This window comes from Heptranchias perlo, chromosome 33 (genome assembly GCF_035084215.1).
Source record: "Heptranchias perlo isolate sHepPer1 chromosome 33, sHepPer1.hap1, whole genome shotgun sequence".
Taxonomy (NCBI): domain Eukaryota; kingdom Metazoa; phylum Chordata; class Chondrichthyes; order Hexanchiformes; family Hexanchidae; genus Heptranchias; species Heptranchias perlo.
Window position 1 is genome coordinate 8,332,834 of NC_090357.1, and position 27,276 is coordinate 8,360,109.

The window sequence follows — 27,276 nt, forward strand, 5'->3', positions numbered from 1 at the left end:
GTCAAACAGGCTTATTTACAGTCATGACTGTAATGGTCATTAATTTTCTGTAGGATAAAATCATACTCTATAGTTTCCTATTCCTAATATGCCCTGCTCTGCTGTGATTGACACTCCTGATAGGTTGCAAAGGCCTCTTGACGAGGATGGAATACTTTTTCTTCCTACGAATCCAACGAAGAAATCCTTGTAGTACAATTGAGCCACTCATCCGTCGTCTTAGCCTCACAAATCACTGCTACACTTTGACATGCTGTAATTTCAAAAGTTTCAAAATGTATCCCACATACAGTCTACTTTTCTGAATTCAAAGTCACTCAGTTCTAATTACGTGAGAATTCAATCTTTTTAGCACTAAATTTCCACTTTGCTGTGGTATTTACATTGCTTAATTCAAATTATTGGATAATTCAAATACTTTAACACAAAAAACTTTGAATCATCAGGACTAGACTGTATATTGTAAATTGTTCATTACCATTTAAACCACAATAGCAAAATGCAAAATGCAAAATGAGGGCTAAAATACCCCTAAAATACTGGTTGGCCTGAGTGGTCATTTGTGTTTTCACAGTGTTTTCTACCAATTTCCACTACACAGTATTACTTCTGAATGATGTATTTATTTCTTTTGCATACTTTTGGCATCTGATTACATTAAAAAAAAAGTACTGCAGGATGTTGTTCCTTGATGAGACAACTTGATCAATTGGTTCACCATTTCCATAAAGCAAGCAAAATCAGCAGAAACTGCAGACTGCTTTTGGGGGGCAGGGAAATAAAGTGAGACCTCCAGGATGGCTTTTTTTTTTGGAAGGGGAGAGTTCTAGAGTCACTGTCAGATTGATCAGCCAAAGTACCCCATGCACTCACAGTATATGTGATATGTCATTGTAAATCACATGGTACCTGAATCTGTTGCTGTAGGATTTGTTGCTGCTGTTCTTGTTGGTAAAGTATGTGCTGTTGTTGTGTCTTCTCGAATATTTTTTCATCCATAGCGTTTCCATACATCTTTTGCAAATGCTCACATTCCTAAACATAAAAATAGAGCTTAACAGTGGTCAGTTGGAGAAGAGACTAGTAACTAGTGTTTCTGAAATACTGGGTCCAGTACTAATCAACCCAAGAACCAGGTCAATCAAAGTAATTATCCAATAGATCCAAAATCTGAAAACACTAGTGTTATAAGGCAAGGTAACCAGTGTTGCACTCTGATTTTTTTTGGAAGGCGCCAATCATTAGTTAATACAAGTATCAGAAAGCATCGATGATGAATATTTACTTCCAGTGCAATATGCAAACATTTTGCTAACTGACCAAGTGTGTATTGTACTAAGGACCCTCAGCGTTCATAGTAAGTTTCACTCCATAAGTTGTTTAGGCTTTTACCCAGTATAAGCAGATATTCATGCCAGGTTACCCATGACTATTGGTTAAAATTGTTTCCCTTTTTCTTAGCTTCAATATGTTATATAACTCAAAAGTGCACAGATGTCAAGAACCTCACATTGTATAGGTTAGGTCTGCACTTTATTTATTGCTCAAACCCACTCATCCAGAATCTGGGCTTGAAATCCAAACAAAGGCTGTTTCCTAACAAAGTTTCAATTATAGAACAGGATGAAGAATCAAGCTAATTGGTAAGAACTTCTACACACATAAGCTGAGGAATCCTTCCAATCATAGGTACTCCAAACTGAAGAATCCTGTTTTGGGCTGTTTCTTTGGTTGGAAAAGTATTGCAAAGGAATTATTAGGAGATGAAATTCTTCTTCTTAATGATAATTTTTGTACCCACATCAACTATTTCACTGAAATTATCAACACCACCCCCCACTCCCACCTCGGTCTGGATGGCAGTGGATAAAACATTAGCGAGAGGTCATCTGTTTGGGTAGGCATTATTCACATATTGCTTATAAGACTTGCCATCTCTGTTAACGGCCAATTATACTTCACCCCTTCAGATTTTGATAAATTTTCACTATGTCCTCTAGACTCGATTGCTTGACATTTCCTAATTAGTGCTGTGGAATTCTGCCTACCTGCTGCAGCTGTTTTATGCTACTGTTTGTGTTTGTGCTTTTCTCCAATTTCTCCAAGTGGGCTTTGAATGCCTGTATGCTAGCAGCACCGTCTGAGAAACGACGAACTGGAGAGAACCTCTCTGTTGGAAGGTGCAGGGTGTTGGGGTCTTTGTAGCAAACACTGAAATAAAGCAAAATTTTAAAAAATGAACAGGTTCTGTGAAACTGCAACAAATCAGACTCCATTGTGCCACTCTAATCTCAAATTCTGACCTAATATTGCTTCATTTTACAGCTGTATTTAGACATGATAAGCCATCTCAAGTCCTAAAGAGGTTCTTTCTACATCCCACGTGTATAATTCCTGTAAATTATTTACAATTTCTCTATTTACTTTCCTCTATGTGAACTTGCATTAAACAGCTCACGAATGGATAGAAACAGCTATGTTGTAGAAAGGTTCTGCAAGTTCTTAAATAAAGATCTGGTATCATATTTTTAAGCTTCCAAGCCAACTTCCTCAATTAAAAAATACTCTACATCAAAAAAACCATCAAAACAAATCAGAAAGAACATACCACACTAAAAGGCCTGCAAGATATCCTGGTTTGCTTCATTTTCCATCTTCCAGAACTTTGGTTTAATTCCCACCCACCCCATGAAGTACAGAAATAGAACATTTAGTTCCCAAGTGCGTACTTGATACGGACAAAACTGCTGTAAAGAGGCAGCATCACTCCACCTGGACTTCAACATACTCAGGTAAATTCACCAATCCCATGCCCCAACAGGTCATAGAATTGGCACGACAGTATTGTATTCCAATCTCGCACCCTCACTCCCTTCGAGCATCGATCCCCACTGGGAGAGCAAGATTGGTGAATTTACCCTATGCACACAATAAATGAAGAAAAGTAAAGATCAATTTATTTTGTTTCCTTTAAGAACTTCTTAGGCGTCTTGCTTCGATTAAATGTGGCTGCAGTAATCATATTAACTAATAGATTTGCCAGTAGAGCACTTATACCTTGCTGGGGTGGGGTCGACGATTAACCTGCTCTCCGGGGGTAGGCCCTCATTTAAATATTTTAATGAGGCTGCGTGCATAGATTTTATCTGTGTTTCACGTTTAACTCCGGTCGGCCGGGTTTCCCAGGCCTCAGGAAACCTGGCAGCTGAAGGGAGGCGAGAATGACTGAACAGGTAAGTGCCTTTCCAGTATTGCTTGTGGGCCAGGAGGAGCTAACCCTTGGCCCACCAAACTTACCTGCTTCCCCTCTGCGATCAGACCTCCGCGATCGCTCCCCCCAACCGTGAATTCTTCAACCGCCAACCCCACCCCACCCCTCCTGCGAGCTCTCTGACCCCAGACCCGCAATCTCTCCGGGCCCCTCCCCACCATGTCGGACCCACAATCTCGCCCTCCCTCCCTCTGATCCCTGGCTACGGCCTGATGCCACAGGCCTACCCGCCCGACAGCCAGCCAGCTTCTCAATCTGGCTGGCTGCGGCCAGAAAACAGATTCAGAAAATGTTAACCAGGTTAACGGAGGCGGTTTGGGGGGCGGGTGACTAACCTGCTCTCCAAGGAGGTTAAATTCGGCAGGACCTCCGGGAAACCCGTACTTCTGGGTTTCCCAGCCACTAAACTCACCGCCCGCCCGCCCGCCCCCCCCCTCCAAACACATCCCCGTAAATATCGGGGTCCACGTATCCAAGTTGGGGCAGTGGTAGGAGGCACTACAATGGCCTGTGCTGGAAATGTATGTGTGCTTCGATGTATGGTAAGGAATGGACCAGTTCCCTCCTGCCATGGATGAACATCTGGCTGGCATTCACTGAAGGGCTCACACATGAATAATGACCACTTGGGAGATGTGCCAGAGGATTTTATGGGTACATACCCCAACATGAGTCAGCAACTTCGAAAGAGGGAAGAAATCAAAAAACTGTACTGGGCTCTACTGTACGAGATGATGGTCTCCCAATCACAAATATCTCAAAAGGAAAGCATCTTTCAGAAAATTAGCAGTCTAAATTAATCACCCCACTCCTCGCAAAGAAGTGCATCAATCTTTGATTCAAAGATCAATTTTCAATGGTCAAATCATGGAAAATATACATTCATAAAGAAAGGTTATACCTCAATCAGTCCAATGTGTGTAAATGGAATAGTACATTGGGATTGAAACTTTAGAACCAGATGCCATTGTAGTGAAATGATGGAAAACAGAGGAAATTCTTTGTTTTGAAATACACAAGGGTCCAGCCAAAAAACAAAAATGGAAGTAAAATTCTTTGGTGTGTGCAGTTATGAAGTCTACGTAGCCTGTGACATTCAGCAAATTACTTCTTTTCCCTAATCTACCTAAAAATTCAATGAGTGCAGTTATTTGAAGACTAATGAGAAGTTTGATTCAGTATTTCCAGTAGAACTTACAAATACTGCAACATTCACACGGCAGTCTCCAGAGAAACTCTAGTTCTCTTTTAGTACCTAAAATCACAATGCAAAAATATTTAACTTGTTAAGCTGCTTTATTCTTTGCAAAACCCTTGGAGTCCACTGCTATTAAGGGAGCTACAGCAAGACATATACTCACTATTGACCCCATAGTGTTTCTACGACTGTAGTGGAGTTAAATTCTGAAGATAAAAAAGTTTAGTCAGTTTACCTGGTGATGTGAGGTTTGCATGGATTGCACTACTATTTGCGATTCAGCAAAATACCAAACATTCTGAGCAGGGTTAACTGCTGCACTGATTACTTGACAGGACAATGTTCACAATTAATCGATCCCTGTATGTGTACTTTCCATTCTTTCTTACATCACTGAGGTCATATCAGTTCTGTGAATCAGGTCCCTAGCTGGAGTGAAATGCTAACCCCCAATGAATGAATGAAAAGCTCTTAAGAGACTTGGAGGGGAAACTTAAACCCCCAGGACGGACGGGAGGGGGGGTGGGGTTTAAAATCTCAAAAATCGGAAACCCAACCCCAATCTGCCCACTTCCAGTTTCAACGGAGGCGGGTTGGGGGAGTTGGGCGACTAACCTGCTCTCCCAGAGGCGGGTCTGTAATTTAAATATTATAATGAGGCTGCGTGCTTCAAATTTTACCACAGTTTTAAATTTAACGGCTGTGGGCCGGGTTTCCCAGGGCTCGGGAAACCCAGCAGCTAAAGGGAGGCGAGAACGGCCGGAACCAGCAGAGAAATGCTTTTCCAGTAATGCTTGTGGGCCAGGAGGAGCAGGAGTGCTTCCCCCAGCCCCTCAAGCTAACCTGCTTCCCCCTCCCTGTAATCTGCTTCCATCCTCACAATCCGATGCCCCCCCACGATCTTCCCCAGACCCACGTTCTCTCCCACGACCCATGATCTCATCTCCGACTGTCAATCCACAATCTCACCCCCCGACCTTGCATTCACGATCTCACCCAAGGCCTTTCCGATCTCGCCCCCCCACCCCCACCCCCACCCCCCAGGCATCCATGATCTCTCCCTCCCTTCCTCTCGGTGCCTGGCTGCAGCGTGGTGCCGCAGACCTTCCCGCCTTGCAGCCTGCCAGCCTCTCAATCTGGCTGGCTGCCGGCCGGGAAACGGAGAAATTTTTTTTAAATGAGGTCCAGCGGGACCTCCGGGTTACTCTCAATTCCGGGGTTTCCCGGCCACCACGACCACCCACCATGCTCCCGCCTCCCCCATAAATTTTGGGGCCTTGGAGTCCCGCAGATAGCATTACTGGAATGGCTAAGGATGGAAAGTTGGGGCTCAGCTATACCAGAAATTGTTTTTTATATATTAGGTGACAACGGTATCTGTTTCAACGATGAGGAAAGTATTTTTTTTTTAAATGATCCCCATGGCGTTCATTCCCCTTTGTTTGAATATCACCTCCTGATTTGGTTTTCCATGTCCGAAAGCTCAAGATGAACTCTAAACGCTCTTGTCCTAAATGCTCTTTTTATCTTTCTACCTCCCTGCATTCTCACCCAAGATCCTGTCTGCATTCTTAGATAGATGTAAAATATATTACGGTAACACTTGAAGCGGAGCAGGGGAGTGCTCCTGGTGTCCTGACCAACATTTATCCCTCAACCAACATCACTAATAACAAATTATCTGGTCATTTATCTCATTGCTGTTTGTGGGACCTTGCTGTGTGCAAATTGGCTGCCACGTTTCCTACATTACAACAGTGACTACACTTCAAAAAGTACTTCATTGGCTGTGGAGTGCATTGGGACATCCTGAGAATGTGAAAGGCGCTGGATAAATTCAAGTTCTTTCTTATTGTACTGAATAATTACAAAAGGAGATATTTGCATCTTTCTTGATGTCATAGATGTTCTTTGTTACCTTATTTCAGCAGCCTGGGAAAAGGTACTGAATGTAAGATGTGCTGTGATGACACCCTGATAGTATGAATGGGAGTGCTGCCCACAAATATAATATTGTTATACTAGTTAGCACTGACAGGACTGCAAAAAACCAAGCATTGGATAATTAAAAGAAAGCGAAACAAGTGTCCTTTAACAGCACAAATCCTTTTCTCAATCAGCTCTCCTATCCAACAATCCCACTGCAAGGTTAAGGTCCATGCACTCTGCCAGGACAAGCAATTAATAAAATGGGAGAGTATTTTCATAAAATTTTAGCTCAAGCTACTTTATGTTAATGAGTTGGTTTTACTCCTAAAAATGTTGGGGTTTTCTAGCTTCAAATGGTAAACTAAACAGGTTTATTTTTGGTTTGTCCAGAGAATATTGTGATTAATTAAGCTCATTTTATGGGACTGAACAATAATTTAACTGGCCAGTGATAAATGAAATGACTAAAATACACATATAAATTGTCATTTGTCAGTTAGTTTGGCACTCGAAATTTAAATACTAATGTTCAAGAAATTAATCTCTCTCCTAACCTCTAACCCTGCTTGACCTGGATATTGCACTTGGTCTTGACTCTCCCGTGTGCAATGCCACTGGAGGTCAATTAGAATTAATTAACTTAACATGTATGTCACGCACTTCTTAATTTGGCATCACCCTTTCTGTGACCAACAGTTATGCCAGCAGCTAAACACATCTACCACTAGGATGAAGCTTTGTAAGCTCCAGAATCTGCAGATCCCCATACCCATACCTATACCTACAGCATCACGAATACCCTGTGAGGCTATTTCAATTGCCCTGACTATCCATGGGAAAAGCCAAGGGAGATCCACTAGCACTGTTATATACAGCAAAAGAAAAGTTACTAACAACTAAGGGGCAGAAGTAAATATCTCCCATCTCATTCACTCAGATTTTTACAAACTGGAAAACAACACAAATGATTGCTCTTAGGTTTTGTTCCCATCACCAACAAGTGGTGAGTTACATTTTCAAACATAATTTATTGCCACTTGTAAGTTTAGGAAATAATTCCTCTCTCTCTCTCTCTCTCTCCCAAAGGAAATCACAAAAATAATCCTTGGGGAAAAAAAAACTAAAGTTGTGATTTAAAAGACAGGTGATTATTTATGGACTTTAAACTTTATTCACCATAAGTTTTTTTTAAAATTTCAGCCATTCGGCCCATTGTGCCTGTGCCAGTGCTCGATCCACAATGAAGCTGTCTAATCTAATGCAGTTTCCATATTCTTTTCCTGTACCCTTAAATATTTTTCTTCAGGTTTTTATTTCATTCTCTTAAATGTTCTAACTGAATTGCCTTCAATAGTCGTTTGTGATTATACATGTTCATATTTTTACAATCTTTAATTTCTTCTAACCTCCCCATTTATGCTTCCAATACTAACACTGGATAAGAAACAATAGGAATTAAGTATACAAATATGGTATATTCCATGTAAATTATTTAACTGGTAAAAATGCAGTTTCTTATTTACTCTAATTATTTGTGTTCTCCCATATTTCCCCGGTCTCACAACCATTTTCTGTCACAAAGGATGAGCAGGTACCTTGCTCCCAGTCCTCTGCTGCTCTGTAACCGGTTGTTAGGAGGTGGCTGACAGCATTCTGGGATCACTCATCTGCTAAATTACTCCCTCTACCTCTCCAGGAAACTCAGCTAGAATAGGAAACTTGCTATAAAGAGGATTGTGGCCACAACTGCACCGTGCAACATCAGCCTTCTTTAACATCCAGATACGGCATTTGAGTTACTGAGGTGTAAAGTTAGCACTGAAAAACAGGCAACAGCACAGAATAATTCCTTTCTATGGAGCCCAGGAGATTTAAAAAAATCTTTAAAATAATCTAAGTTGCTCACCCTGGAATCCTGAACTTCTTGCCCTTTCCACCAACAATCCTGTGCACACCTGCAGTTGTTCAACTCTAATATCTGAGGTTTAGAGATAGAGTTCTGTGCAAATGTCACTCACCGGCTGTGCTGCTCAGGGTGAGGAACCCAGGCCCGTGAACGGATTGCTAGCTGCTGTCCCAGCTGCCTCTGCAAATCTAGGGGAACCTCAGCTGTAGGAATGGTCATTGCGAGGGTGTGGCGTTTAGACCTGTTAGCCAGATACCTGCAACACAAGTGTATATTTAAGTTAAAATATATTTATGTAAGATAGCTACCATAATACTACTGTCTAAGAGTTAGAAAGTTATGATTAAGTTTAGTTTTAAAGTTTTCAGTGACTACATTTGATTTGATTTTTTTTAAATGTCACATTTACTCTTTTAAGATAAGGTTTTGTGCCCATTAAGGTACAAATAGATTGTCTCTTTGCACCCTGTGACAGCACCAAGCACTCCCAAGCTAGTGCTCGTCAATGAACAGAACAGATAGCATTTTATCCTTGTTATACCGTTATACTGAGAAAATTTAGCAGCCTCCCGCTAAATTTTTTGTGAGCGTTGTTCATGGATTAGCTTGATTTATGTATAAAATAAAGATAGTAACACATAATCTTATCAAATAATTGAAGGTATTTTTTAAAAAATATTTCTTCTTTGCTTTTGCTTGTGTTGTTTTGCTCCCACTAACAACTTGAATACAAGGTTGTGTTTCTGGAACAAGCAAAGGCTAAACTTATGTTCGCCAACAAAAAGGAAAATAGATTTTTTACGTGAAAAGCTCTTTATAACTAGACCCTTATATTGCAAAACAGAGCTCATATGCTGCCAAAGAGGGCACTGCACCCACCCCCCACCCCCCACCGTGTAAACCAACCTTATTCACCTGCATCACCTGCAAGATTATGACTTGCAATGAAACAGATCTTCTTGATAAGCACTGAACCACAATCCATACACACTAACAGATCTCCCTTGGCATTGCTCAGGATAATAAGGTACAAGATATATGCTGTTTAATAACAAAAGTGTGATAGCACATAATGCGCAATGTATTATTATATAAGATAAAAGTGATTTAATTGGTTTCTTTTGTGCTAATTACTGGTTCCAGATTGGTGACATAAAAACAAATTAGACCAATGTGATTGTTGTCTGCTGCTGGGTTCAATTGACTTTTCCTATCTATGTAGTGATAATCAGAAATTTGAGAAATCATAATGCTTACCTGAACAGTGATTATTGAAGCGAATCATTAAGTTATGACAGATTATGATGCTACTGACACACTTAAAGTGTCACACGTATTAAATGCAAGACTTTTAGTTATGTACAGATTTAGATATGAATATTTCTCCCTTGGGAACATGATTCCCTCTATTTCACTGATTTTGTGTTCTGACATGTTCATTTTTGATTTTTTTTTTGAACAAGTGTTCCTCCTAGTATTTAAATGTAGACAACCACAAGTATTCCCAATTCCTCCTCCCTTCACCCAGCTATTTCTGAAATATTATCAACAACAACTTGCATTGAGAAACATCCCAAGGCGCTTCATAGAGGCATAATCAGAAAAAAAGATAGACACCAAGCCAAGGAAGAAGATATTGAGAGATGTGACCAAAAGCTTGGTCAAATAGGTGTGTTTTAAGGCAGGTCAAAGGAAAAGAGGGAGGTGAAAATGGCAGAGAGGTTTAAAGGGAGGCAGTTCCAGAGCATGATGCCTAGGTGCTTGAAGGCATGGCTGGCAATGGTGGGGGAATTCACAAAAGGTCAGAGTCAGTAGAACAGGGAGGGGTGAGGCCATGTCGGGATTTAAACAAATGGATGTGAATCTTAATAGGTTAGTGAGGACAGGGTGATGGGTGAGCAGGTCTTGGTATCAGCTGGATACCGACAGCTGAGCATTGGATGAGCTGAAGTTTATGGAAGGTAGAGGCCAGCCGGGAGAACATTGGAAGTCGAGTCTGGGAGATGACAAAGGCATGATTTAGGGTTTCAGCAGCAGATGGACAGAGGCAGGGCCAGGAGCAGCGGCGGGTGATACTACAAAGTCGTTGTGCTTGAGAGGATTTGAGATCGGAAGCTCGGCTCAGGCTCGAATAGGATTTTGAGGTTGCGATCAGTCTGGTTTAGCATGAGACAGTGGTCTGGGAGGGGGATGGAATCAGTGACAAGGATATGGAATTTGTGATGGAAGACGACGGTATTCCCACTGTTCAACTGGAGGAAATTATGGCTCATCCAAGACTGGATATTTAACAAGTAGTCTGGCAACACAGGATGTGGAGGGGTCGAGTGATATAGAGCATCAAGGGATACCATGCAGATGAAGGAGAGGAGGAGGAGGCCACTGATGGATCCTTGGGGTAATGGTGCAGGGGTGGGTAGTGAAGACATTGCTGGTGATGCTCTATCATCACTGGATATTTAAGAGAGAAACCAAGAAAGGGCTGTCCCACTGAGCTGGCCAATGGAGGAAAAGTGCCGGAGAAGAATGGTGTGATCGATCGTGTCAAAGGCTTCAGAGAGGTTGAGGAGGATGATAAGGGATAATGCACCATGGTCACAGTCACAGTCACAGAGGATGCAATTTGAGACTCTGGTCAGGGCCATTTCAGTGCTGTGACAGAGGCAGAAGCCTGACTGAAGAGATTTAAACATGGAGTTGCAGGGAAGATGGACACAGATTTGGGAGACAACAACAGATTCAAGAACTATGGAGAGGAAGGTGACGTTCGAAATGGGGTGGTAGTTTCAACAGACATAAGAGTCAAGGGTGTATTTTTTGAGGAGGGGATGATAACTGCAGTTTTGAAAGGGAGGGCTGTAAGCATGGGGCCAGGAATGGAAGGTGGGTGCTCAGCAGTTTAATGGGAATGGGGTCAAGGGGGCAGGAGGTGGGTCTTACAGACAGCACAAGAGGAGATGGAAGAGAAATTGGAAAAAGGTACAGATTCAGGTCTGGGTGGAATCAGCAGTGGCATCTGAATGGATGGTCTCAAATCATAGTAACAAAAAACTTCATAAGCTCCTCGCTCATTGTTGGAGGTCAAGGTGGAGGGGGCAGGGAACAAAAGCAGCCTAGTGTTATCTTTGCTTTCCAGCATAATCCTGGAGTATTGGGTGGTTTTGGCAGAGGAGAGAAAGACTTAATATCGCTTGATGTGGTCCAAAAGATCTGGTCATAGATGGGTAAACTAATTGTGCACTAGATCTGTGCCTCTTGGACTCCCCTTGGGAGCGAGGATTCCGGGGGGTTTGGGGGGGCGGGGGGCGATGACCGGAATGGGAAAAAGCTAAGGTTTTCAATTGTGTATGAATCTTTTAGATCTAAATAATAATGACTGACAAGTATCACTAAGGCATTGCTACTGCCAATGCTAAAGGCATGCTTCCTTTTAGGGAAAGCCTGGTGATTGAAAGGGGCCAACAAAAATGTCACTTCTATAGTTGCATACCTCTGTACAGCTTCCTGGTCTGGCTCTCCATCTGAGCTCTCCTCATCTACTGGTGTCACGACTGGCACAGCATGCTGTGGGGGGAAAAAAAGTGAGTATAACACTCTCTGTAGAATTAAAATGGTGTGGAAGGTATGGAGGAGCAACAAAGAAGAGGAAGCAAGAGTTGCATAAAGATATGCTGGACTGCACTCAATAATACATTGCCCCTTTAAGTATCGGCTCGCCAGCTTTAAGTGGGGGCAGGACTTCTGGGTGCCTGTTGTGCGCACGCATCTAAACGTGCTTGGGTCAAACCCGGAAGTGGGCGCATTGGAGCCGGGATGCGGTCCCGCTCTAAAAAGCTACTATTTTAACCTCCCACGTGCCCCCAACCCACCCATTCTTGGGGGTTAAAAATACTCCCCTTGACTCAGACTACTACAATAAAAGCCGTTAGCTGAAAGGATCATAAATTTCAATTAAATGACTCTTCAAGGTTTGAGTCAATATAGCAATTGTCCAGTATACTGTTTGCTGGCAGGGGGAAGGAAAAAAATAAGTATTTCTCTTGGTTGGAAAAATCTTTCGTACTCTGCAACAATACGGGGCAAGCAGTTTAGACTGAAGTATCTCCCCTTTAATGATCCCTTTAAGGTCAATACATAGGAGAGTACACTAGCAATCCTAAATGTTGTGTTACTTGGTAGTAATAGGAAGTTTATGGTCACTTATGGTTTCCAACAAGGCAAGTTCCTGTCATCAGAGTGAAAACACACAGGAAAGGTTGGATGTTTCTGCACAGGAATAAAAAAAAAATCTCAGGACATGCTCACCAACATATCCCACTGGCCAGCTCAATGTCAGCACCATTCTGGGGAATACTGGTCAGATTGTACCAAAAGCCAGGCTGAGAAAATAACCAAGCATTTAAAATTCTACCATGTATTCAGAATATTTCATTTAGAAAGGAAATGCTGGTTGCTTTTTTTCCCCCAGTTGCTGTTGGTTCTCTGCATGGTTACATCTTGTGCTACTACTTACTGGATTCATGGTGACCAGTGGTGACGGGCCTCTTGGACGTTTCAGTAACTGTTGGGCATGCAACTGGATGTTGGCTCCACCATCAGAAGCACGGCGACCAAGAGGTCCCATACCATTTAGCAACTGTAGAGTTGGAGGCTGAAGCAAGGATTGTTCCTAAGGAATTCAAAAGAGAGATTTAGGAGAATGCAATACATAAACATGTATCATTAAAATTCCATTCCTTGACTGGTGATAACTTCCTGCCTAGTAATATCAGGTGCAGCCTGTAAACAGTACCATATTTCGCTTGACAAGCCCTTCTAAAAAGCCAACTTCCCATTCTTGTATTTGAAAATTAATTTTTATTGAATGTCACACTATTTGCACATTACCACCACCCAGAACTGATTATGGACTCTACAGAAAGGAAGGGAAGAAGAAAAAGCTGTATAAGACAAAAAGAACAAAGAAGCCTGGGGTAAAAAGGTAACACACTAAATAAGAATTAAATATATATGATACATACAGTACACACACATACACTATCACTCATGGCACTGCTCATAGTTAGTCAGAGGAAATTTTAGCTGTTTGTTCTTACAGGTTGCAAGGGGTTACAGCGCCATCTCTGAAGCAAGCAAAAATAACAGGATTTCTTGTTAAGATTGCTGTAAAGTTTACTTTTGTGGCAGGTATGCTTCCTGGTCTTAGTATTATGCATTAGAGATTGATCTGATCTAGCCTCACATTTTTAGAATACAATTGGCTAAAAAACTGTTTTTGGGACTAGTTTCAGATAAAGGACCAGGACTTTATTTTTCGAAGTTACTCCCTTCTCCAAAGTGGGAAGTGTGAAACAGGCGAGGTAATCATTTAAAGTATGTGTGTTTTTTTTTCAAAAAAAACTGTTGGGGTGAACTAGCCCAGATCGAAGTAGCAGCATTTTTCATGTCAGTGTTACATTAATGTTACCCTGTACTTTTGTTAAAAAGTATAAATATATCAATTATAAAGTTAACTTTCATAGCTATTTAACTGGTAAAACAGTCAATGAAAAACATGTAGCATCTGAACAAAATGAATTGGAAGTATAATAAAAATTGAATGGGTGAAGGTTACTAGCTCTCATTTCAAATCACAATTAAATCCGTGTTCTTTAGTTGTTTCCATTGTTTATTTTAGAACTATAAAGTAGAGTTATACTATATTTTTACAAAAGCTTAAGCAAAGTAATTATGTGGTGTTTTAAAATAAATGTCGACAACTCTGCAACTCTAATTCTGCTAAATTAGAAATGGACTGTACGGTTTTGTCTTTTTATTTGTAACAAAAGCCTAGATTTCCCAATCGGCCGTATTCTTTCACTAGTGGTAAGCCATTTAAAATCTAATTAGGTTTGGGAAATCTGCGCCCATGTGTCGAATGAAGTTTGTTTTTAACTTTTGGTGCTATTTTAAGATGTTTTCCTAATTCTTTTTTTGTGGACTGTCTAACACCAGATATTCATCTCCAGCTGGGAGGGAGCACATTAGGGCTGTACCTTTATCCTCAACTGGGAGGCTGAAGACACAGGAGCAGATAAACTGGACAATAGCAGTAACCTCCTCCAGAGATAAATACTTCTGCTTCTGTGCAGTGCTCTCTCCAGCAGCTCATTTGAGAATTGATGAAACTCACTTGACTGAAGACAGCAGTTATGAGTTGCAGGCAGCCCTGGGGTTACAACTGGTAGTGTCTGATTTGGAAAGCATTAAAGTAATCTTGCCATTTAAAAATCTTTAACTTACTCTTATCAAATTAAGAGTGCTGCTAGTCACTGCAAGACTCATCTGAGCTGAAAATAAATGTGACATACAGTCAAGCCACAGGGAACCCTGATACTATGTTCCATGCAGAGTAAATTACTGATTAATGATGTAGCAATTTAGTGCTTCAGAGACTTCTGCATTTTCAAAAACAATGGAAAATTTATTAAGATGAATTTATCAAATTTGATGTCAGGGAAAAAATTCAAACTCTGGGCAGAGGATTGTTTTTTGCATTGTGATATTTTACTCCTTAGAAAGATGCCATTGAGTATTTTAAACAGTAAGAATGAGGTGGTGGGTTTGAGCCTCATGCTTCGAACTCATAATCTAGGTTGAAACTTCAGTGCATTTTTTAGGTTTCTTTTTTGTCACTAGAATTATTTCACTAACAAGTATACTTATTATATTCTATTAGAAATGGTCTCATCAGACAAGCCTGAAAGAGTTCTGCTTAGAATGCTTCCTCCAAATACATGTCCTGTTTAGATTGAAGAAAGGTTAAAATGGATGTCTTGACAAATGATTTATCCAATTGGGTGTAGGAGATTCGGAAAGTTCGAATGATATAGAAGGGTAAGTTTTACAATTGCATGATCCTGGCGTAGAGCTTCACCTGCTGACAGCAAACCGCAGAAAACGACACAAAAGTTCCTGTCCATTAATTTTAATAGATAAAAAATCATGGACTATACAAGTGCGATTTCCTTATTTATGCTTATTGCATTTTACAATTTATGTTTGAACACTTTGCAGATACCTGCAGTGCTTCTTAGTTCCTGGTGGAGGCAATGTTGATTTATGGATCTGCTCAGGAGCACCACCAGCAGAAACTCAAGTGGCACTGCAGCCTTGCACTGATCCAATTTATAATTTTCAGGGTCATTTTTTGAATGTGGAAAATTCTGGTCACACAATTTCTGGAATTAACAGCGGCAACAAGTGGATGCAGCTACCAAATCCAGGAACAAAAGAAGTATTGGAAAGTTATGATTTACTGACGTTCAGCTTAGGGAGAGCAGGGTACCGTAGTCAAATCTCAAGTTAATTATTTATTAATAATTTTGCAGCAGAAACAACCATACCTTGTACTCCAGCTGTGTGGCTGGCTGTAAATTCTGCGTGGGAAGCATGTTCTGCATTAGATTAACGTTTGGAACAACCTGCAGGAAGGGTGTCTGAGGCATGACACGTGGAAAACCAGGCAGGTGGCATTTCTGCAGATCTTCTGTAACTTCAGTTCTATATCATAAAACATTTAACATTTTAATTTCATTATTAAATCTCCCACCCTCCAATTTTATCACCCTTAACCCCTCTCCTCTAAAGCCAGCAATCAACCTTTTGTATTGCTCCATGAACAATGGCAAAGCTCTGGTAGCTTGCCCTGATATTCTTGATGCGCAAGTCTGAAGAATGATTGCCAGCAGGCTGTTCAACCATGGGGAGCATCACAGTTCTCACTTGACATCTTCACATGCACACATTCAAGCAAGGGTCGCTTGATAGCAGTTATAGACAGGAAGCTTACACAATTTCTCCTCTCCATAGCTCAAATCACTGTGGTCAGCTACAAAACCTCTATCGTCATTCTGGCTGAGGACACAGATCTGATATTGAAACTAGAACCTTCCTGGCATGTATGCCTCAGTGCCATACCAAGTCATGCATTTATCCATTAAGCCATTAGGGGAGCTATTACCCAACCTTTTAAAGCAGCAGATCTGTAGAGTCTCCCAGCAATGCAATGTTCAACCCTTAATCATTGGAGTGAACATTATAATTGCACTCTATCCAATGTAATGCATCATTTTTCCATTGAGACTCTCTATACAAAATATCTCTCTCAATGTACATAACTTCTCCTCTGTCCAGACTCCCTTCCCACATCCTGAGATGTGTATCTGACTCCTACTGCTGCATCCCAGTGCATTTCTTTCTATACAGCTCCGTTGGTGCAGTGCCACTCACTGCATATCTCTGAGGGTACACAATTCCCCCTTCCCTAAATCTCCAGTGCTGTGCATTTCCCAATCTACACACACTACTTCTCCTTCTCTCGCCTCCACCAGTCTTAGCTGCAGTGCAATTTTCAGAGCACACCTGCATGGGAATTACAAATTTAAGCCAGACAGTACATGTAGTAAAATACCATTAGAATCATAGAAAGGTTACAGCATGGAAGGAGGCCATTTGGCCCATCGAGTCCATGCCAGCTCTATGCAAGAGCAATCCAGCTAGTCCCACTCCCCCGCCCTATCCCCACAGCCCTGCAAATTTTTTCCTTTCAGGTGCTTATCCAGTTCCCTTTTGAAAGTCATGAATGAATCTGCCTCCACCACCCTTTCAGGCAGTGCATTCCAGATCCTAACCACTCGCTGCGTGAAAAAGCTTTTCCTTATATCACCTTTGGTTCTTTTGCCAACCACATTAAATCCATTTCCTCTGGTTCTTGACCATTCCGCCAACGGGAACAGATTCTCTCTATCTACTCTGTCTAGACCCTTCGTGATTTTGAATACCTCTATCAAATCTCCTCTCAGCCATCTCTGTTCCAGGGAGAACAACCCCAGCTTCTCCAGTCTTTCCACGTGACTAAAGTCCCTCATCCCTGGAATGATTCTACTAAATCTCTTCTGCACCCTCTCTAAGGCCTTCACATCGTTCCTAAAGTTCGGTGCCCAGAACTGGACACAATACTCCAGTTGCGACCGAACCAGTGTTTTATAAAGGTTCATCATGACTTCCTTGCTTTTGTACTCTATGCCTCTATTTATAAAGCCCAGGATCCCATATGCTTTTTTAACCTGCCTTGCCACCTTCAACGATTTGTGTACATATACCCCCCGATCTCTCTGTTCATGCACTCCTTTTAGAATTGTGCCCTTTAGTTTATATTGCCTCTCCTCATTCTTCCTGCTGAAATGTATCACCTCGCATTTTTCTGCGTTAAATTTCATCTGCCAGGTGTCCGCCCATACCACCAGCCCGACTATATCCTCTTGAAGTCTATCACAATCCTCCTCACTGTTCACTACACTTCCAAGTTTTGTGTCATCTGCAAATTTGGTAATTGTGCCCTGCACACCCAAGTCCAAGTCATTAATATATATCAAGAAAAGCAGTGGTCCCAGCACCGACCCCTGGGGAACACCACTGTACACATCTCTCCAGTCCAAAAAACAACCGTTCACCACTACTCTCTGTTTCCTGTTACTTAGCCAATTCTGTATCCATGCTGCTACTGCCCCTTTTATTCCATGGGCTTCAATATTGATGACAAGCCTATAATGCGGCACTTTATCAAACGCCTTTTGAAAGTCCATATACACCACATCAACTGCATTACTCTCATCTACCCCCTCTGATACCTCGTCAAAAAACTCAATCAAGTTAGTTAAACACGATTTGCCTTTAACAAATCTGTGCTGGCTTTCCCTATTAATCAATCCACACTTGTCCACTTGTACTAATTTTGTCCCGGATTACCGTTTCTAAAAGTTTCCCCATCATTGAGGTTAAACTGACTGGCCTGTAGTTACTGGGTTGATCCTTACACCCTTTTTTGAACAAGGGTGTAACATTTGCAATTCTCCAGTCCTCTGGCACCATCCCTATATCTAAGGATGTTTGGAAGATTATGGCCAGTACCTCCGCAATTTCCACCCTTACTTCCCTCAACAATCTAGGATGCATCCCATCCGGACTGGGTGACTTATCTACTTTAAGTACAGCTAGTCTTTCCAGTACCTCCTCTTTATCAATTTTTTGCCCATCCAGTATCTCAACTACATCGTCCTTTACTGAGACTCTGGCAGCATCTTCTTCTTCGGTAAAGGCAGATGCAGAGTACTCATTTAATGCCTCGGCCATGCCCTCTGCTTCCATGAGTAGATCTCCTTTTTGGTCCCTAATCGGCCCCACCCCTCCTCTTACTTCACATGCCTATAGAAGACTTTTGGATTCCCTTTTATGGTGGCCGCCAGTCTATTCTCAAACTCCCTTTGCCCCTCTTATTTCCTTTTTCACTTCCCCTCTGAACTTTCTACATTCAGCCTGGTTCTCACTTGTGTTATCAACCTGACATCTGTCATACGCCTCTTTTTTCTGCTTCATCTTATTCTCTATCTCTTTTGTCATCCAGGGAGCTCTTGCTTTAGTTGCCCTACCTTTCTCCCTTGTGGGAATGTACCTAGACTGTACCCAAACCATCTCCTCCTTAAAGGCCGCCCATTGTTCAATTATAGTTTTGCCTGCCAATCTTTGATTTCAATTTACCCGGGCCATATCTGCTCTCCTCCAATTGAGTATTTTTACTTTAGAATGGTCCTTGTTCTTGTTCTTTTCCATAGCTATTCTAAACCTTGTGATACTATGGTCGCTGTTCCCTAAATGTTCCCCCACTGACACATGTTCCACTTGGCCCATCTCATTCCCCAGAACCAAATCCAGCAATGCCTCCTTCCTTGTTGGGCTGGAAACGTACTGGTCAAGAAAGTTCTCCTGAACACACTTCAAAAATTCCTCCCCCTCTTTGCCCCATTTATTACTATCCCAGTCAACTAAGATAGTTGAAGTCCCCCGTTATCACTACGCTATGGCTTTTGTACCTCTCTGTAATTTCCCTGCAAATTTGCTCCTCTATATCCTTCTCATTAGTTGGTGGCCTATAGAATACACCCAGTAGTGTAATGGCACCTCTTTGGTTTCTTAACTCTAATCAAATAGATTCTGTCCTTGACTCCTCCAAGACATCCTTTCTCTCCAGCACAGCAATATTCTCCTTAATCAATACTGCCACCCCTCCTCCTTTCTTTCCTTCCATATCTTGCCTGAACCACCTTGGGCTTAATTTTAAAATGGGAAGGGAGTGGGGGGGGGTCAAATTGAGGTCAGGAAGCCCATTAGTATGGGTTTCCCAGACGTCTGAGTCGGACGGGAGACCAGACAGGAAGAGGACGTCTTCAGGTAAGTCTGTAGTTAAGTCTTTGTTTGTATGGATGGGGGGAGGGGGCGGTGGTGGTAAGGCACGGGGTGGGGGGGGGGCCAAGGGGCATGGGTGGGCATAGGGTTGCGAGTGATGAGGGTTGGGATCGGGGGTCAGTCACGGGGTGGGGGGGGTTGACGGGATCGAGGGTCATCGCGGAGGTCCGCGATCGTTGAGAGGGAGGGTCGGGGGTCGGAGGATCAGAGTTGGGGGGGAAGGGTCGGGGGTCGGAGGGGGAGGATCGGGGCATCGGGGTCGGGGGTCCGCGATCAGAGGTCAGGGGTTAGTGCAGGTGGGCTTGTTGGGCCTGGGGGAAGCACTCCTACTCCTTCGGGCCCAAAAGCTGTGCCTTTCTAGGCACCTACCTGTTAGTCTCGGGCCTTCTCGCCTCCTTTCACGAGACATAAAACAGAAGGCCGGGGAATCCTAGCCTCTCCGGGGCTGAAATCGGGAATTGGTGAAAAATGGAGGCCTGAAGCCTCCTTGAAAGGTTTTTATGGCCTGACCTGCCTTCTGGGCGCGGGTTGGTTGCCCGCCGCTCGTCCCACCCCTGTGAAAACCGGAAATGGGTGGGTTGGAGGTGGGTCTGAAATGGTGGCAATTTAAAATGCCCCCCCGCCCCGCCCCCAACCCACCCGTGTTTTCATTTGAAAATTGAGCTGCTTGTATCCAGGGAGATTTAGTACCCAATCCTGCCCCTTTTTGAGCCAGGTCTCTGTTATTGCCACGACATTGTATTCCCATTTGGCTATTTGCGCCTGCAGCTCACCAACCTTGTTTACCACACTTTGTGCATTTACACACATGCACTGTAAACCAATCTTAGACCTTCTTGTGCTCTCTCTTAGTCTGATCCCACCTAACAGCATACTATTTTTTATTCAAGTGCTATCTTTCTCCCCAATCACAGGGGTGGGACGAGCGGCGGGCAACCAACCCGCCCTTGTTTCTCCTTTCCAATGCTACATCCTAGTGCCCATCCCCCTGCCAAATTAGTTTAACCCCACCCCCACAACAGCACTAGCAAACCTCCCCACGAGGACATTGGTCCCAGCTCCGTTGAGGTGCAACCTGTCCAGCCTGTACAGGTCCCACCTCCCCAAGAACTGGTTCCAATCCCCAGGAATCTAAAGCCCTCCCTCCTGCACCATCTCTCCAGCCACACATTCATCTGCTCTATCCTCCTATTTTTATACTCGCTAGCGCGTGGCACTGGGAGAAATCCGGAGATTACTACCTTTGAGGTCCTGCTTGTTAATCTCTTCCCTAACTCCTTAGAATCTGCCTGCCGGACCTCATCCCTCTTTCTACCTATGTGGGTGGTACCAATATGTAACGCAACCTCTGTCTGTTAACCCTCCCCCTCCAGAATGTTCTGCAGCTGTTCAGTGACATCCTTGACCATGGCACCAAGAAGGCAACATACCGTCCTGGAATCACATCTGCGGCCGCAGAAACACCTGTCTGTTCTCCTAACTATAGAATCCCCTATCATCATTGCTCTCCTGACCTTTCTCCTCCCCTCCTGTGCAGCTGAGCCATCCATGGTGCTATGGTTTTGGCTCTGGCTGCACTCCCCAGTGGAACCCCCTCCCTCAACAGTACCAGATCGAGAGTGAGATGCACACTGGAGACTCCTGCATTATCTACCTGGTCCTCCTTGGCTGTCTGGGGGTCACCCAGTCCCTCTCTGCCTGCTCTCTCTTAAGCTGCGGGGTGACCACCTCCAGAAACGTGCTATCCATGTAGCTCTCAGCCTTGCGGATACACTGCAGTGACGCCAACTGTTGCTCAAGGTCCGAAATCCGGAGCTCGAGCTCCTCCACCTGACGACACTTCCTGCACTTGTGGCCGTCCAGGACAGGGAAGAGTCCTGGAGTTCCCACATGGCACAAGATGTGCATCCGATGGGACCGAGGTGCCCTGCCATGCCTCTGTTTATTATATTATTAACTAAACTTAACAAAAATAAAATTAAAGACTTAAAAATCTAAAAGTCAATTAAAGAACAGTGCTTCTTGTATAAAGCATCCTAATATTTAATGATATGTACTACATCTGATTAAAACAAAAATGCACAATAGAGCATATCACCTTTCCCTCTTCCCAATCATATGTTTGAGCATTTTCACATTACTAAGAGAGCCAGCCAGCACAGCTACCAGGTGCTGATTTCCTTGATATGTCTGTATATGTATTAAATATAAGCATACATGCATCCAATCATGTTTACATTGGTTAAGTAGGCAAAGTTACTACACTGCTGATACTAACCTGGGGTCAGCAACACCGACAGTATGTCTCCTCATGGATAGGTATCGTGCCAGAGCCTCTGGGGATGGTTCTTCACCTTCGTCACTATCGAGATTCATGTTACCATCAGTCTGAGAAGGAAGACCAACATCGCAAGTGACTAACAGAAGTAGCAGTAACGCAATCTGCCACTATTAACCTCATCCATCCAAACCTGACCTAGCAGTTAAATTCTAAACAAAGTTTAGACATATTGTGAAAAAAAATTCTTAATCTTAGTAAAGAATCCCTGAATCTATACATTTTATAAACAACAGTTTATGAAACTATTGCTTTGTAACACTGTTAAAAGTACATTCTAGATAAAAATGATACAATGAAACCAATAATCAGCAGGATAGAGGGAACAAGGCCCTGGGAGTGAAGCCCACCTGACAAAATGTCATGTTCCAGTGACTAGCCTGGAAAACACCATGAAGATAGTAGCCTAGCCTGGAATGGCACCGCATGGCAGACTTTAACAAAAAAACTAACTTAGATAACTTACAAAAGCTACAAATTGGGTATATTTTTCAAATAGACTTGAAGATAAGAATATTGCATGCAACACTTTTCTACCGAAATAAAAACATTTGTGAACACTTTCTGCACAAACAGTAATTATGCCGAAGCAATGTTTTATGGTTTAATGTCAGTCTGTAATTGTAGTTTACTAGAAGCTTAATAAGACATACATAAAAAGGGTCTGCAATTTAGCTAGCCCAGCAAGCCCCTTTACGCAGTTAATTTAAAATGAAATCTCCATAGATAGATCACTTAGATGTTTTGTATGTTATGTATTTATATATCTTCATGGTGATGGGACAAATTATCTTGATCTTAGTTGAAACCCACATTGTTTGTTTGCATTTCCATTCATTATTGGGGAAAGTGATTTCGCACAGCATAACATCCAGTGCCAAACCCCATGAAATCTCTACACTTACCATGCACAGCACCAATTGTTGCCCGAGTACTTCAATTTCACATAGGGAATTCTGGAGGCCAGTGAAAATGCCAATTTCTGAGTGGATTATCATGATAGCAAATTACTCGTCTTATTTATTATATACATGTATATATTGGGCTTGCATATTATTTCAAATTGACAGTTTTATGCCTTATTTCCAGTTTGAGATCTATTAAATGGTCTCCATAAAAATACTTTGCTGGCTATTGTTTCTTTTATTTTACAGATGAATATTGGGACTAAATATCAGTATTAATAAAGTTTAGTAGATCATTTAATTTACTGTAATTAAGGCTTTCAAAAAAAAATCAAAAAGCCCAACTTACAATTATACATAATTAGGTCTTGATTTACAAAGTGTTGTACCAGCTTTTAATATTATATTTAGACTATAAACAAAAATCATCTAGATGATGAGTAGCAAGTTATGCATTTTAAATACCAGACAAAAATCTGTGCTCAGTTTTCTCACCCAGCAAGTAACTAGCTCTTGTGTAGGACTTGTCTTTGCAATAAGTATGGTATTATATAACATCCTTTGCATATTTTTAATGCTATGTCATTAGCAAGTACGTCCATTATATTATCAGAACATTTGCTCATTGGAAAAGGAAGAGATGGAGGTCTACAGAGATACTAATGAATCTATTTGAGTCACAGGGAGTTAGGAAGAGAATGTAGAGGTCTGGCTGGGCTCAGGGAGATTGAGGTAGTTGTGCATGATCTGAGAAAGGAATGGGTCTGTTGAGCTGAATGGCCCTTTCTTTTCATAAATGTTCTTATGTTATTTTTATTTTTATTCCTGTTTTTTGTTAACGTACGGAATTGATGCCAAGGTCAAAAGTTTGGGTTTCTAACCACTTCGACTGACCCACAACAAATGAGACTCGACTAACTCAATCTCAATGTTTTTTCACACAGGATATAAAGACCCTTCAGAAAGATAACCCAATTGGGTAAGATCTTCTCAAATATACTCCAGAAAAACCTTTTTATCAACAACCGTGAAGATTCTTGACTTTTTTCTCCTTTTTATAATATGATTGAAAGAAAAATGAATGTTTCATCAAGATAGAACCTTATGTTCTAAATGTTTCTGAAATGTTATAAGTATGGGCACTGTAGCTTTAAGAGGCCAAAACTATTCAGTGACCTCAACAGAAAGGGTTAAAATAAATCACATTTGAACATATTGTGCATTTAGCAAAACATCTAATGACACTATAAGGGACTCAGAACTGACCTGCACTATCTGGTTCTCTGGGTTGATGAGCTGCACTTGTGGCACATTTAGACTCAGTGTGTTACCTGTTTGCTCAGCCTGGTGTTAAAGATCATAGGAAAGTCAGAAAAGAAGAAGTGGTCAGTTTCTCCAAAATTTCATTCTCAACACAAAAGCCAGAATAGTTTATTAGCCTATAGATTTCCATATAGATAACGGTGTCAACAAGGGATTTTTTTTCATGGTACAATCATAGTTCAAAATAAATATCAGCATATACATAACAATTGATCACGGTTGAAAAAAACATGGTGTGTAGTCCCTGGTCAGTTTAGGAAACAATTACAATGTAGAGGGAGAGGGGGCTAGGACTTTAAATGTAGAGAAGACGACCTTGAAGAGAAAGGGTAAGAATAACATAATGGAGAAAATAATTCCAAGCCAAGGAAACAAATATTTAGTACCTGAACACAATATTAGAAAAAGGAAAGAATAATTAAGTACCTTAGTCTGAATGCTAGAACCAATCAGAATAAAATGCTCAAGTTAGTGGCATATACCCAGAAGAAATTATGATGCTATAGGATTTTCAAAAACATAGATGTGAATTCAATATGACGACATGTGGAATGCTGCAGTAGATAGAAATGACACACGAGAGGAAGGTTGGAAATTAAGGAACATGAACTGATATTGCAGTAGATGGTGTAAAATGAAAGATGGTGGTCTGAGTTAATAAGCAGGAAAAGGACAAAAATGATGAGATGAGAAAGGTATGTGCAAATATTAAAACTGTTTTTATATGTGTTTTCAATCAATCCAATATAAACTGAGAATTCCTTAACGGAAAACAGGTAACAGAATCAAAACTAGTTTGGCGGGGGCGGGGGGGAAATTATTGCATTTATATATAGCATCTTTCACATCCTCAGGATGTCCAAAGCCCTTCAGAGCGAATGAATTACTTTCAATGTGTAGTCACTGTTGTTATGTAGGTAAACACTGAAGCCAATTTATGCACAGCAAGGTCCCACAAATAGTAATGAGATAAGCATCGTTGAAGTTGGTAATGCTAAAATGTTCTTCCAGTATTAGAACTCAAAAGGTAAAAATAGTTGAAATATTTAATTAAGATTTTCTACAAGAATTCACTAGAGCATACATCTAACTTGCTGAATGCATCTAATATCCCAATAAATTTTGAATTCACCATGTCTGAGGCATAAACTAGGGGAAATTAGGACGAGTAAATTTCCATGACCGGGTAGTATATAAGCTGGGGTGCAGAAAGAGACTAGGTGAGAAACTTGTGGGTTACTGGCTATTACGGAGGAATCGCTGGGCACTGTTAAGGATGCCACAGGACTGAAATTAATCAAATGTCGTACAGTAGCTACATTTGAAAGGGCTATAAATCTGACCTAGACATCTACAGACTCTACATACAAACATCAATAGCAGGTAAAATAATGGAATCTGCTCGAAGGAATTGGCTGGAGAAGTACTTGTATAGCAAGGATTCCTAATGATATTCAAACAAAGTCCACTTACCTCATTCATCAATCTTAAAAAACTATTAAAATGCTTGAACGCATAGCCAGTACAATAGAATGCAAATCTATCAAAGTTATATAAGACTTTACAATGCACTGGTAAGATTACAAATAGAGTACTTTAGTTTTGGTACCACACTATAAAAAAGATATACATGCATTAGAAAAGTGCAACAAATGCAAAGAAGATCGAATATAAGGAAAGATGAAAGCTTTACATGCTGGAAAGAAGGTAGTTGAAGGGCGAGCTCATTGAAATGTCATGATGTGGAGATGCCGGTGATGGACTGGGGTTGACAAATGTAAACAATCTTACAACACCAAGTTATAGTCCAACAATACATTGAAATGTATATAATATTGATGTACATATAAGATAAACCCATAATATTACTTCAAAGTAAGGCAGGATAGGAAGGCAAGAGGGTATAAATGGAACTAAGTGGAAATTTAAATGCAGCTTAAATTTAAAAATATCAAGAACTTCTTTACTCAAAGAGTGAACATTTTGAAGGGTTTGCTAGGCAGAGAAATGGAGGCAAAAACACTGTGGTTTCTCAAAATATAGTTAGATGCTGTGATGGAAGAATTAAGGTACTGAATGGATAAGCTTCAGTGGATTCAATCGCCTTTTTTGGTTTTTATGTTTTTGTAACGAGGAATAATGATTGATCATGCTATGGCCATCTGCTATTTTGTAAAAAGTATTTTTCACAGAGAAAAATTAATTAGTGTTGTGTCAGGGTCATTCACTACAAAAGGGAAATGATCACATGCAATAAGCAAAAGCCATACTTGATATCTGAGATGTGAAACTATAGGAAAACCTGAATGTTCTGAAATATGAAAGTGGACTTATTCCTTTAATGACACAAAAACTAAGCTGCACAACCAAGTATCACTTCAGCCTGACAGTCAAAAACTGTTGAAAGCTATACCTCCCCCTCTTTAATAGAATTGTTTATTGTTCTCTTTGCTGACATTGTGTACAAGCTTTTATGTATGCCTGGTTTGTTGTTGAATGCCGTTTTTGACTAACACGATGTGCCATGGAACAGTAGGACACATAATTAGAGTGGCTGGTGCATAATTAGTTGTGTAGCTTAATTTCATGCGTTCTCTGCAATATCACTGCTATCCATTTAGAATATGTACACTGTACCTCAGTTTCCTATACTAAAAAGATTTAAGCTTTCATTGTGCACTTGAACATGTCAGACATACAGATTTCAATCATTTCAACCACAGATGGCAGTCAAGACCACTGCAATTTATTGCAATGGGCTCGTCACTTGTAGCCAGGTGTTTGCTCCACTCATACATCAAATTTCTGATCTCAGCTGCGTCTTCATGAAGAAATACCCAGCACACTAGATGCTTCACCACAGAGTAGGAGGATAAAATCCAAATCATCCTCTGCTATTGTTACAAACCACTTGGTGTTCTTTTCAAGAGCAATATCAATACAAGACAGGGAAAAAATTGCCTAGTCATTCTCTCATCTACATAATGGTGTACTGGGAATTAAAGCATGAAAATAAAATAGGAAGAAAAGCAAAGCAAAAATAAACGGGAAATGGCAACTAAATTAAGTAACAACTGCAACATCCAGTTGATTGTGCTGTGTATCAATATTCATGTGGAAAAG

General features: G+C 41.3%; 1 protein-coding gene across 4 annotated transcripts in view; it reads right to left on the reverse strand.

Annotated features, from left to right (window-relative positions):
* The window catches only part of sik3 (SIK family kinase 3), a 267,857-nt gene that overhangs the window by 19,190 nt on the left and 221,391 nt on the right, over positions 1-27,276 (reverse strand). For 2 of the 4 annotated variants that reach the window (XM_067970948.1, XM_067970947.1), the window contains exons 10-17: positions 24,097-24,174; positions 21,866-21,975; positions 15,690-15,846; positions 12,818-12,973; positions 11,795-11,868; positions 8,417-8,560; positions 2,049-2,211; positions 910-1,035 (exon numbers count right to left, since the gene is read on the reverse strand). In XM_067970948.1, coding sequence (XP_067827049.1) covers positions 910-1,035; positions 2,049-2,211; positions 8,417-8,560; positions 11,795-11,868; positions 12,818-12,973; positions 15,690-15,846; positions 21,866-21,975; positions 24,097-24,174 — 1,008 coding nt within the window. The remainder of the gene's footprint in view (positions 1-909; positions 1,036-2,048; positions 2,212-8,416; positions 8,561-11,794; positions 11,869-12,817; positions 12,974-15,689; positions 15,847-21,865; positions 21,976-24,096; positions 24,175-27,276) is intronic. The other 2 variants (XM_067970950.1, XM_067970949.1) reach the window with 1 other exon arrangement.